This window comes from Zootermopsis nevadensis, unplaced genomic scaffold, assembly GCF_977971745.1.
Source record: "Zootermopsis nevadensis isolate Lab colony 2312 unplaced genomic scaffold, Znev_1.0 Znev_ptg000010l, whole genome shotgun sequence".
In the NCBI taxonomy this organism is placed as follows: Eukaryota; Metazoa; Arthropoda; class Insecta; order Blattodea; family Termopsidae; genus Zootermopsis; species Zootermopsis nevadensis.
This window is the reverse complement of record NW_028259142.1, coordinates 20,092,803-20,104,867: the sequence shown is the minus strand read 5'-3', so window position 1 is coordinate 20,104,867 and position 12,065 is coordinate 20,092,803. Positions and strand designations below refer to the sequence as shown.

Genomic DNA, 12,065 nt, shown 5'->3' with positions numbered 1-12,065 from the left:
ATGTTTTCGTTTGACCGAACTTAGTGTTGTATTACCGACGTGCACTTCCCACTGGCGCACTCTTCACTCAGTAAACGTATTTAATCATGTGATCCCGGCAGGTTGTGTAATACTGACCTAGTATTAACATTTCGTGTCCTTGGAGCGTGTCCCCCACCTCCACTGTAGGAGATAAGTTACAGATGTAAGGATGTGTTGTGTGGTTTTGTAGGAAGCATAGAAATTTTACGGTTCGTGACGTTTTTGTACTAATTATGGTGTTTTCAGTCGGTAAGGAAAGAACCATTACCAGTGATCGGGTAAGTTGGTTTAGTTGGATGATGGCCACAAATCCTCAAGTCCTACATAATAATATTGTCGAAGCCATGCCTTAATTCGAAGTGTATCGTTTCCGTATTAGTTTAGTGTGGGTGAATCATAGTTTTAGTTCAACGTTCTCTAGTAAAATTGGGCCGCCTGCGAAACTTGTTTCTTAATTTAGCGTGCTGTGCCAGAGGTTATGGTACTTTATGTATAAAGCAGTTGTGAATACATTGGGATTAATGCGTGATGGTGTGGCCTATTAAAAGGCTGAAGGTAATTACTTGGATTAACAATCAAGGTATGTGGCTTCCGAACCGGTAACTTCACATAAACAGGAAGCGTAGACAAATGTATTGGCGGAAGTGATCGTTTTATAGGCGCGTGGTACCGGTATGGTCATAGGTAATCAGGGTGTGGTATTCCATAGAGGGATATATTCAGTGGTCTCAACTAACTGGCTTTGATATGACCCAATAAGCAGGATTGCCAACCCAATCTACTTCCGGTTGTTTTTGTTTCAAGTATGACCTTGAGAAAAGGTGGTGTTTTCTCGGGAAGGATGTGGATTCGGTTAATTTGACTGAAGGTAGTTTTAGGGGCGGACTCTTGTGACTTTCGGGTTACATTAACGTAGAACACTATTTTATATTTATGTTGGAAACAAGTATTGTATTTGTGTTATGACATTCTCTAAATCCTTGGCTTAAACCTATGATGGGTCCATGAAATGTAAGTAAATTCTGTTCTTTTCTGAACCTACTCAGTCGTGTTTGAGGGATATTTTAAACATTTCCACACCCGTAATTGACGTTTCGGAAACTGCTAAACACACATGTCCCTATATAATTCCTCTTCGGATTCCCGTGTAGAGATCGGTTTGGTCTCTTGTCTGCCCTGAAGGCTGAAAGGACTGATTGCATGAAGATGACCATAATTTTATGATGTTGTACCACGTAGTCAGTAGCCTTCAGGATGATCACCCTGTTGATGGATGCAGCAAGTATCTTTGAAATGTCAGTAAACTTATACCTACTTAATATTTGAGAAGACAGTCATGTTCGTACTCATGCCCTGTTATAACCAGAAATCTCACAAATTGACTGCCAACTTCACAGAGCTGAGGTGAATGTTCATTAATTATTATACCGGACCATTTTGTATGCATAAGTTCTTTGCACATTTTTTTGGGACCATGTTTGGTTCAGGTACACGTCTCCCTGTCATTGAGACAGTCATTTAATCTGGCAATAACAATGAGAATATTTTATTATTAAGTGTTCTGTCTTACGACAGGTCCATTGCTCTGCCCAAAAAGAGCTCTCCAGTTGTCCCTATTCTCGGCTTCTCATTTTAATTCCTGGAACGTCATCTTCTTTCCTTGTTTAAGGTCGTCAGTTAGCTGTATCAGTCTTCTTTCCAGTCCTCGCTTTCCTTCAACCTGGTCTTCGATGATATCACTCAGTAATCCATTCCTTCTCATAATATGTCCCATCCAGTTAACGTTTCTTCGTGTAATCGCCTGCAGAATGTTTCTTTGCTCGTTGACTCTCCTCAATACTTCTTCGTTGGTCACTCGATCCGTCCACCTGATCTTCTCTATTCTCCTCCAACACCACATTTCAAAACTCTCCAGGTATTTCTGTTCCTTCTTCCTGAGTGTCCAAGTCTCTGCTCCATACAGCGCGACACTCCATACGTAACACATCAAATGTGAATAATTAAGCCATTAATAGACTGGACTAATAATCGTACAAGTACATGTTTGTTTCGCAGTATTATTCGATTATTTTTCTGCTCTTTGATACCTGCTCAGGTTGTTGATTGTCAGATGAAATGATATGACAGTATGCAGGGACAGGGGAGGTATTGTCAAATTTCAAGTTACTCTCCTGACGTTCGTCTGGATTGGTTGAAGAAAGAATCATTCACTTGGAAACGTAGGTCCTTGCTGAACAGGGCACAAATAAAACTACTAGTAATCGGTCACGTCTGGAGTTGACTTATATCCAATTTGGTGTCTGTCCATTGTTTGCTTCTGGCACCGAAATCTTTTATTCGCTGGATATATAAAAGTTAATCATATTTCTCGTTTGTTTCTTCTGTGGTTCAGTGAATTGTTTTATGAAGTGTTGGTGTAACTATGTCAATAACTTGTGCAACATAATTTCTTATAGCTTGATCTAAAATCGGATTATTCCACTCGCTTCTTTCGCTGTTAACAGGTGATGGCTGATTTGTGAGTCATAAAGAAGTCTTGGCATTTGGATGTCTAACACTTTTTTTACTTTGTTGCAGAGTGCTGGTTACCTGAAGCGTGCCAAGACTGACAAACTTCATGATATTTTTAACAAGGTGAAGTATTACGACTTCTTTATTCATTAATCTCTTAAAGAATTTTAAAATGCTTAAGGAGAAGTCTAGTACATATGTATTTTGTTGTATTTTTACCATCATAACCAGAGCCTCTTGTTTATTTTGGGGGTGCACTACATGAAACAGAGGTTGCATGTAAGATTTGGGGTCCATATTGCACATCTTACTTCAGAAAATTTTGAGGCTTTATCATAGGCGGGAGAATAATGCTGAGATGAATCTTAAAGAAATAGGACGTCACGCTATACACTGGGTTTATCTGCTCAATGTACAGAGGAAGGAACGTGCAGTATAAAATTTGAGGTTTCCATGGCATAGAGAGTTCAAAATGGGGTCTGTGTTAGTTTTTCTCATTATGAATGTGGTTGCCATGTTTATGGAACCATAGATCGAAGAACTTCCAAATAGTAGGACGTATTTTGTTGTGACGTTTAAGCCGTTGAAGGTGGTGAATTAGAAAATGAGTTTGGCACCAGACTGTGTTTGTTACGATACTGGGATACTGGGAACGACATGTTCTTTAAGTGCCCGAGCACTGCGGGTCCCAACTTTTTGTTGTCTCGATCTATAGACATTCGGTAGGACTCCTCGGACGAGGGGTCGGCCCGTCGCAAGGCCTCTACCTGTACACAGGACAGCACAACATCCATGGCTTGAGTGGGATTCGAACCCACGGTCCCAGCGACCAAGCGGCACAAGGCCCACGCCTCAGACCGCGCGGCCACCGCGGACCCCCTTGATTTGTGGTTGGCGTCTGTTCCCCCAGTTTTGCCTGTTAACATAATTTTCCAACTAGAATCCCAGTGTTACAGATCATATACTTCAGAAGCTGACTATTTATCTCTTCATCCTTGTTTCAAAGCATTCAGTTTGGGTAAAAATGGACAGCAAAAAGGAATATTTTTGTCACATGTACAAAAATGGTTAGATCTTGTAGTTGTTGGCTCTGATTTTGAGAATAACTTAAAAAATTTGTTTTATCACCCATAAATTTTGAGAGAGTCAAAAATGAAGTTTGAACTAATTTAAGGACACCTTCCTGTTCACTCTAAATCTTAAATAATCTAAATTTGGATGTCACTCAAGAACTGTGGACGACGTAAACCTTTTTGTTTTTGTATGTACGATCAGTATAAACAAGTACGTACAGATTACCTAAAAACACTTTTTTCTACCACATCCAGACTGGCTCTGGGCCCACCTAGCTTCCTATCCAATGGATCCTGGGGGCTCCTTCCCTGGGGATAAAGTGGCTGGAGCGTGAAGCTGGCCTCTCGCTTCCATCTAGTGTTGAAGTAAGAATACGTGTAGCTACATCTTACCTCCCTCATGAATCTTCGTGGTGTGGTGTGGTTAACAATTTGTCTTATGAATCTTTTTTTAACGTGTGGTGCCAAGAAAGGTGTTTTGTTTTGGTTCAGTTTTGTGATCTTTGAACATAAAGTAATTTAGGCGATTTATTTTTTCAAACACAAGAACTTCACTCATTGAATGCAATGAGAAGCAACTCAGATTATTTCTAGGGATGAAAGAAATTAGGGTTATAATTGTAGCCAGAAAATTCTAACTGCAGTCAGTTAACTGGGAATAATGTATTTGGGCAAAATTTTAAACCCAAGTTAATTTAGTATAACGTAGGAATTGGATAAGCAGAGGCACAACTTTTTACCTTTCCTTTTATCCACGCTTGCACCAGTATCAACAGAGCACCGAGGACCATGATATAATTTTGTACATTAGTTTACGTTGAGGGATTATTTAGAAGGCACAGCAAATTTTCAACAAGGCCTTTCAGATAGGATAGTGAAATTTTTTGAGTCCATACCTTATGGTAGAACATATTACAGTGGGGCATGTGTATGTTACAAATCTCGTTCTGAGCCAGAGGAACGAATGAAGTCATTGCTATCCTTTCTGTGAAGCTGCGCTTTTGTCATTGCAGGGGCTGACGGTCAGTTATACTAACGTTTTTCATCTGTTTGTTTTCCCGTAGTATGCATCTATCGAGCGGAATGGCGAGAAGTACATGACGGCGGTCGACTTCGTGCAGAAGTACCTAGGACTGTTCTCCGACGCAAATTTTAATTTAGAATCCGTGAAACTCTTGGCTGGAATTGTTGACACGAGTAAAGATGGGTGTGTATATGATCGATGAACTTAACTTTATGTTTAAAACTGTCTTTATTTTTTTCTTAATTGTTTTTCATCTGTCAGCATATAAAATTCTTTGTTTTTTTCATATATTTGTACAAATTGTATGTGAGTGCAAAAATAGAGTTGGGTTTGTTAATCCGCCCACGTTTCATTTCCATTACTAACCTAACAGACAAAAATCTAAAACTTCTTGACGATGGTGAAGAGTCAATTGAATAAAAATTTTCTTGGATATTATCCATCGTCTAGTAAATATAAAACGTAAAACGACGTTTCGGAGACGGGACTCTCCGACAGAGATAGAGTCCCATCTCCGAAACGTCGATATTGTTTACTTGTTACACTTCACTTTCAAAACATTTAAATTGTGTATTTGAGAGCAACATCAGTAGTTGGTTAATAATTAATTTGTGGAACATAATAATTTACCAGGAAGTAAAGAACCGACGAGTAATGAAGGAAATCAAATATCACGAAATATAGGCAGTGATAGTCATTTTGCAGCAAAAATTTCCTCAATCAGAATATAACAAGAAAAGAAATCTCAAAATAATAAATGCGCGGAAACAGCGTCATCTTAGGTCTTAGGTCAGTTTGAACTTTGTGCGTGAAGTTCGAGTTGGATGCGTTATCACAGAGTGCAGGTGGTAATGTAATGCTTGTTTATCGTTGTTGCAGACTCATCTCATTTCCGGAGTTCCAAGCATTTGAGGGGCTGCTGTGCGTGCCTGATGCCCTCTATAAGACAGCGTTCCAACTGTTCGATACAAATGGAAATGGAGTGGTTAATTTTGGTGAGTTATTATTACAAGTGCTATGAAGTAATTACAGTGTTGTATGAAGCGTACTCCGTGCGATCTCTCTAACATCACATTATGGGCTGTTCCTACTATATATCTGCTACCACCTCGAGGGAAAGTGGCGTACGTGTATTTTCCCTTCTTGCTTTGCCGCAGTAATATCTTTCATTGTCTGTTTGCAGGTATTGCTGTTTTAGTGCATTTCTTGACACAGAAAACATAATTCCTTAAGTTGACAAGAATTTATTTTTAACTGCTTAAAACCATGTAGGACTTGAAGATGGCTGTCTTCTAGCTAAAACTTGCTTGCTGAGTTTAAGTATGGTCCTGCTGGTGCACCGACTCTTACTTGATGCATGTGGTCGACATCGAACTCTGTAGTTACGGCCGTAAACAGTGTTCCTGCATTGTTTCAGAAGATTGTGACTTCATGCTGCTCTGTAGGAGTTTAATTTTTAAGTATGGGTTGCTGTGGTAATTTTGTGTTATTTGGGTTCCTACTCTGTCTGTGGGTCTTTCCACCGGTACGAGTTGTTTTCTTAGATGGCTGTCTTTTGGGTTATAGTGTTGTGTAGTCTGGTAGACGTTTACCATTGTTTTGGAGGTCCTTGCAGCCTCCGTCATCAGGCTGCCAAACTAAACGGTGCTAGAACCCAGAAGACAGCCGTCTTCACCTCAGTCCGAGTTGTTTTCTCGCTTGCATTTATTTTACCTTCCAGGTATTTATCATTTCTGTTTGTTTTCTTACAGATGAGTTCTCTGAGGTGATGAAGAAGACGGTCCTGCACAATAAAATTCCGTTCGATATGAATGGAGGCTTTGTGAAGCTGTATTTTGGTAGAGACAAGAAACGGGCCATCAGCTATGCAGAATTCAGTCAGTTTTTGCATGTTAGTAAGATCTGTGTGTAAAGTAGTTGTTGCATGTGTAACAAACCCATTTTAGAGCACTTTACTTTTAATGTTGCACTTGAACTGTCAGTAGTATGACAGGCTATGAAGCGAGTGGTCGTGGTTTGATTCCCGGTAATGGCCGGAGTAGAGCTGGACTTGCTTGTCTGCTATCCGGTGGGCACCTTCAGCTCTTTCGCTAGATGTACAGACAACCGCAGCTCAGCTACGTGTATTAAATGACCGTCTCTCTGCATGCCTTGTAAATTTGTGTCTTTGCACTTGTTTACACATGATTTATGATATGTTTTGGAAATATGAGTTTACCTTCAGGGCTTCAATCCCCTTTTACAAATCACCTCACTGCTGACAGCCACTAAGCAATAGTTGCCCCTAATTACTCTGATTAAGATTTTAAAGTCAGAATCACTTCTTATAATACTGGGAACGACCCGTTCTTCAAGTGCCTGAGCACTGCGGGTCACAAATTTTTGTTGGCTCGATCTGTAGACATTCGGTAGGACTCCTTGGACGAGGGATCGGCCCGTCGCAAGGCTTCTACATGTACACAGGACAGCACAACACAGAAAAACGCGGACAGACATCCATGGCTTGAGTGGGATTCGAACCCACGGTCCCAGCGACCAAGCGGCACAAGGCCCACGCCTCAGACCGCGCGGCCACCGCGGACCCCCTTCTTATAATTATGTTTATATTTGTAAGACCTGTTGTGTAGAGATGGTAATTTAATATTATATGTAATTGTTTCTGCAACATGACACTCCAGTACAATCTTATGCAGGTCAACTCGCTCCATTCTGCTTAGCCACAGGAACAACTTTTCCTTTGTAGTCTTTGTGCTGGATTCTAAATTATGTCACTAGAACTTACAGTTTCTGGGATGAGGTAGAACATTTTGAGGACTCTGGCAATCACAGAATTATAAAATGCTGGCCGCTTGGCCTTGGAGCCGAGTCATTCGAACATTGATACAAGTTTCGGATGCTGTGTACTTGAGTGAAAAAGTGTGCAAGAGAACAATGTAATTTACAGACTAGCAGACTGAAAGATATGACGAGTAACTAACGGAGAACAATTATTTCACTTGTTTCATGTACAGTAAAGATGAAATCATTAGCAATTGTAATAGTACAGGAAATTTATCCATCTTGTATTTTCAAAGACCTGTTCATATTCAGTGATTACTTGACTGTACAAAATACCTGATAAATGAACAGTTGTTTCATGTGTCTTAATCTTCTGTGATTTATAAAGGGGATGAGAAGTTAGCTGTTATTACGATGAATAGCAAACATTTTCCTCTATTAACTTTATTGAGAACTTCATGTTTGTTACACCTTCATGCAGTGTAACTGGACGTTTTGCAGGACTTTCACGAGGAGTACGCGATGGAAGCATTCCGGCGGTCTGACCAGTCGGGTTCGGGATTTATTTCCGCGCTCGACTTCCAGGATATCATGATAAATATCAAGAGCCATCTGCTGACGAGGGAAGTGAAAGCAAACTTGGTGGCAGCAGCGTCAGGGGGGCAGGGCGGAAAACGTGTCAGCTTCCCCTACTTTATGGCGTTCAACTCTCTCCTGAACAACATGGAACTCATAAAAAGAATCTACCTCAATGCTACTACTGGAAATAGGAACCAGGAAGTCACGAAAGGTTTGTTGAATTCTGCGATCAATTGCAAGTTCTTGTTCTGTCATCTCGGGCCATATCTAAGAGCTGAATTCAAGTATTTTAGCAGTGGGATCTTGTAATTATTCCGTCACCTTGCATCAGATCTGTTAACATTTACGTTTGGGAGGTCGAGTATTTAATTCGTGATCTGAAGACCAGGTATTCTGCGATTTCTCATGTTTTCCTATTCAGCACCAAGCAGATCTGTTACGGTGCCTTAAAACAAGCCACAGCTACTTGAAATCCATCTTCCAGATCGTCCTACAATATAATATAAATGCAAAGCAGGTGAGAAACGACAACATTATACATACGAAGAATCGGTCGGTGTTTCGCGCTGCATGATCGTATTTGTTTCTTATTGGCAGAGGAGTTCCTTCATTCTGCACAGATGATGTCTCAGATCACACCGCTGGAAGTAGACATTCTGTTCCTCCTCTGTGACTTACTTCACCAAACAGGGTAAGTAGCATCAGTAATAACCAAAGGTGTTGCCGTCATATATCCAAATACCTTAAAATTTAACACTTTGTATTGTGAAACAGCTTATAATTTGTGCTGGAAGTTGTTCGTTATGTTTTTAAATGAATTCTAGAGTATTCAGTTACATAATTAATTCAAGTGAGATAGGAAATGCACACAGAGTATAACGATTCTGGCAAATTCAGTAGAATCTGATGTTTGACTTTGTGAATGATGCTACTGACATGATAGATTTCCGGGGGCATTTTATCTGATGCCTATTTGGCTGGGTAGCGACGTTATCAAAGAGGATTTCCCCATGTCATTGCGCATTTGCGTGGGAATTAATGCAACCAGCCACTTCCAAGCACAGAAACGTGTGTATTCGTGTAAAGAGTTTCTTCTGAAAGTGCAAGACACCACAAACCAGATTTTAGACCCAAGGATGGATTTGTGTTACTTCAATTTTTATGCTTGAACATAACGTAAACGTCTGACATATTAAAAATATTGCTACTTCCCCGTCCTCATACTTCGAAACCTGACCTGATGTCGCTGACTATACAAGTTATTTTTGGAGGTTGCTTGTCAGAACTTGAGCGTCTCGCAGATTTCTCTGACACGTCGAACAGACTTCGAGTATTTTTCTTTGCATAAGTTTTATGTCTGTTGTTATGGATACCAAAAGCACTAGCACAGAGTAATAATAGCTGTGCCAGAAATATGCACTGTTGTAGTTGAAAGAACCTTTTTGTTACCAACTAATTAATTCCAAGGAGCAGAGTTCTTCTTGAGGAACTAGCAGTGTCTTGTCTGATTAAAAAAATGTCTCCTCATTTTCTTTTTGGAACCAGAAGGTTCATTATTTGTTTACAAAAGCTCACCACTGGCCTATGTCCTGAGCCAGATAAATCCATGCCTCACCAATGCACTGTTTCAGTAACCTAACCTAACCTAAACTTTTGATATTGTGCTCCTGTCTGAACAGAGGTCTCCCAGGTGGCCTCTTTCCTTCAAATCTTCCAACCAAAATTTTGTATGCATTTCTTACCTTCTGCATGCATGCTGCATGCCCCATCTACCTCAATCCTCTTTGATTCGATAACGTTAGTAATACCTGATGAAGAATGGAAATTGTGAAGTTTCTCATGGTATCTACAGCATTCTTTATGTGCCGTGTTTAATTGGACATTAGGACATTGAACGGTGTACAAAGGAAAAATGATAGCAATATGAAATAACTTTGATTGTCCAAGAAACAGTAATTAAGGTAATATTTTAAGTCAGCTTTCTTCAAAATTTAAATTCCATAGAAGAGCGTCATAACCGCTGCATACAAAATGATGACTAATTAGTTTCGTCAATTTTTCTTTCTTTTCTTTCTTGCTTCCAAACTGGATCGCTCAGTTATTTGCCGAAGAGGCCTGGGGAAGAACAACGGCAGTGGTTGGGGTGATTATGTTTATCATCTCACGCACGCTTTCACATACTACTCTTATATTGTCTTTGATTTTACGAATTTTTCCCGCTATTCTGTCCTTCAAACTCGCTTGTAATATATGTTACTGTCTGTGTGTCAAAAGTTTGTTCTGCAAAGTTCATGAATTTTTTCATTCTGTGATGTATAGAGAGGTTATGTTATAGTTAATGATTTTCTTGTGGTTCCCTCTTGTTTTATGTTATATAAAACATTAAGGTGCATGAAATTAGCAAAATTCAGGTCTAAATTTATATTTAAGAAAATTATATGGTACAAAGTCAATATCGAGAAGGAGTTTTATTCAGTCATATGACCAGAAATTCTAATGCGAATGAGAATTTTGCTTTATTACTGAATAAATATATTTCTTTTAAACAATAAGACTAGACAAGAATAATTCCTTTATTATGTCTGTTAGCCTTTTACTCAGAATCAGATATTGTATAATTCAGGTTTTATTTGATTTGTCCCGGAAAATAATTTTTCATATTTATGTTCTGTTCCTGTCAAGTAATGTCATCAAATCAAAGTAGACGGTACCATTTAAAGTTAACATGTGTCATTTCATTTCAAACCAGGCTTTGTACTTTGTCATATGTGCCTGACTTAAATTAATGATGAGCTTAAAATTGGTCATTTAATTTCAAACCATTTTTATCTTGTCAGTTTCCTATGCTCATTATGGGGAAAGAATGTCATTAAATTTTTCTCTCCTTGTGGAAGATATCAGAATTATTTGTTAAACTTAAAAAAAGTGGCTGTTTATGTACTCGGTGAAGTCTTCGTGGCAATCTGTCGTGCCAGGTGGCCATATAAAACTGATGTTTCGAGAACCGTCTTGGCCTTCATCAGGGAACTGGTATCAGATGTAAAAAAATAAGTTTTATGCGGCCACCTGACGTGGCTGATTGCCCATTAAGACTTCATTGAATTCAGTCGCCATGAAAGCTACATTTATGTCGAGACTTTTGGGAGAGACATTATTTATGTGTCATGTTATAGGTGTATGGTTCATTGAGATGCAGTTTTTACAATTTTTATCTACCAGATTGTGATTGATTTTGAACTCATTGTGTGAAATACCTTGTTTTTCTGTACGAATGACCACTGTAGGATGTGTTACTGGTGGGATTTACCTGGAACAATATTATTTCTTTTGAGTTAATGTGGGTCTTCAATTCTCAGTTAGCAGTTGACACGTTTGTACCTTGCAGGAGAATAGTGTACAACGATCTTCAGGCCATTGCACCTGAGCAGTACTTCAAGCAGATCACCAAACGACTTGCAGAGATTAAGGCTGTTTCTGTAAGTACAGCTTCATTTGTGTTATTATCTTCTCGGTTAAGATGCTGTATGGTCTTGTTGGTAGTAACTAGCATTTTGGAAGAATCTGTTTCCTCCAGGTTCAGGGTGGAAAGGTGGAAGTTGGAAGAAATAAGTTCTTCTGAAACAATAAATACTACCTACGAGAGTATACAGCATCATAATCTGCAGGACCACAATCCAGATTTTTTTACCATTTTAAAAATCTCACCAACCTTGTGTAAGAAACTAAACTAACCCCCCTGAATGGAGGGTTAAAACGCCAAATCAAGTATTAAAATTAAAAACTTTTGAAACAAAATCAGATGTTCCTGTTGGTAAAAGCAGATAGAAGTGGAACATTGCACACATAGTTGATATCTGCAGTAGACAGTCTGCTGCTGCGTTGTAAACTGAATTTAGACAAGTGGGTTGAAAATTCGGTCTTCACTCTTTGAAAATTTGCTCAGTCCTGCATTAAAGAATGTTTTAGAATGACTGGAAGTACGTGTTTGATTAATCGCACGAGTGATCGTGTCCATAAATGCCGTGACAGTCTTCTTGCAAGGGTTCTGTTGTAATCAAATAAGTTGAATCGTAAATTGT

General features: G+C 39.2%; 1 protein-coding gene across 8 annotated transcripts in view; it reads left to right on the top strand.

The window, feature by feature from the left end:
• aralar1 (calcium-binding mitochondrial carrier protein aralar1) overlaps window positions 1-12,065 on the top strand; it is a 115,480-nt gene that overhangs the window by 84,455 nt on the left and 18,960 nt on the right. For 6 of the 8 annotated variants that reach the window (XM_087346765.1, XM_022083630.2, XM_022083628.2 and 3 more), the window contains 7 exons: window positions 2,599-2,655; window positions 4,670-4,812; window positions 5,509-5,624; window positions 6,381-6,520; window positions 7,909-8,197; window positions 8,584-8,677; window positions 11,372-11,462. In XM_087346765.1, the coding sequence (XP_087202891.1) occupies window positions 2,599-2,655; window positions 4,670-4,812; window positions 5,509-5,624; window positions 6,381-6,520; window positions 7,909-8,197; window positions 8,584-8,677; window positions 11,372-11,462 (930 nt within the window). Of the gene's footprint in view, window positions 1-168; window positions 300-1,008; window positions 1,033-2,598; window positions 2,656-4,669; window positions 4,813-5,508; window positions 5,625-6,380; window positions 6,521-7,908; window positions 8,198-8,583; window positions 8,678-11,371; window positions 11,463-12,065 lie in introns of those variants that run through there. The other 2 variants (XM_022083631.2, XM_022083634.2) reach the window with 2 other exon arrangements.